This window comes from Fonticula alba, assembly GCF_000388065.1.
Source record: "Fonticula alba strain ATCC 38817 unplaced genomic scaffold supercont2.1, whole genome shotgun sequence".
Lineage (NCBI taxonomy): Eukaryota > Rotosphaerida > Fonticulaceae > Fonticula > Fonticula alba.
The window spans coordinates 731,390-732,335 of record NW_009242971.1 but is presented as its reverse complement, the minus strand read 5'-3'; the positions used below and the strand labels follow the sequence as shown (position 1 = coordinate 732,335).

Here is a 946-nt window from a genome sequence, read left to right as displayed (position 1 = left end):
GAGAGAGAGAGGGAGAGAGGGAGAGAGGGAGAGAGGGAGAGAGGGAGGGAGGGAAGCACATACCACGCGAAAGATCTCCGGATAGATGGCCTCGCTGAGGTTGGGCCGGCGGTAGATATGCGAGTACCGGTGACCGATGTAGTCCGAGAGCTCTTGTAGGGTCTGCTCTTTGAGATCCTTGGCCTCCAAATCCGACAGCGGGTCCGAGAAGTCGAGGATCACCTGCGCCTGATTGAGGCGCTGCTGAAGGAGCCATGGGTGCTGGGCGACCTCGGTTTCTGCGGCAGAGAAAGGGCAGGTGCGGCAAAGGGAAGAACAGAGAGGCGGGGGATCATTCCCATGTTGTCAGAGATGGCGGAGCCATGGCCGGAGTGTACGAGGCCCGTGCGTAGGGCTGGAGGATGGCCACGGGCATGGGGGATGGGGGGGGGAGGGGGAGAACGATGGACGCACTGTGGAAGAGCGGCAGGGGCTCCAGCTTCACGGGGTTCGATTCGTTGTTCGAGTAAAAGCGCGACGAGTGGGACCGGTGAAAGCCCTTATGCGTGACCGGGACAACGGCCGCTGCGGCTAGCCCTGGTGGGAAGGAAGCACCCCCAGGACGACTGACCACCTGTGGCACCAGGGGCCCGGGAAGATGCGAGGGGAGACGGTGAGAGGCCGAGGCACAGAGGCGGCAGGGATTGCCAGAGTGGGGCGGGGTGTGGTGGGAGGAAGACGGGGGCAGGCAAGGCGCACCTGCGCTTGAGATGGGGGCTGCTGAGCCGGCATGGAGGGGCTGGCGCCGGAGGAGGCCGGCGGCATCGACGTCGTCCCGGCAGCCAGGCCAGCGCCGGGGGTCGAAACACTGGTCTGAGATGTCGTCATGGCAAGCTCTCAGGGGTGTGCGGGCCCTCTCGGCGGGGGGATATCGCAGGCCGGAGAAGAAGAGGGCAGAGCCGGCGAG

The 946-nt window shown here is 65.3% G+C and overlaps 1 protein-coding gene across 1 annotated transcript; it reads right to left on the bottom strand.

Moving 5' to 3' along the window:
- Positions 1 to 218: 218 nt before the first annotated feature.
- On the bottom strand, positions 219 to 867 carry H696_00153 (hypothetical protein; the record flags this gene model as incomplete). The annotated part of the gene is made up of 4 exons (XM_009493988.1): positions 219 to 278; positions 378 to 394; positions 454 to 613; positions 739 to 867. 4 exons carry the CDS (start codon positions 865 to 867, stop codon positions 219 to 221), a joined length of 366 nt encoding a protein of 121 aa, XP_009492263.1.
- Positions 868 to 946: the final 79 nt, after the last annotated feature.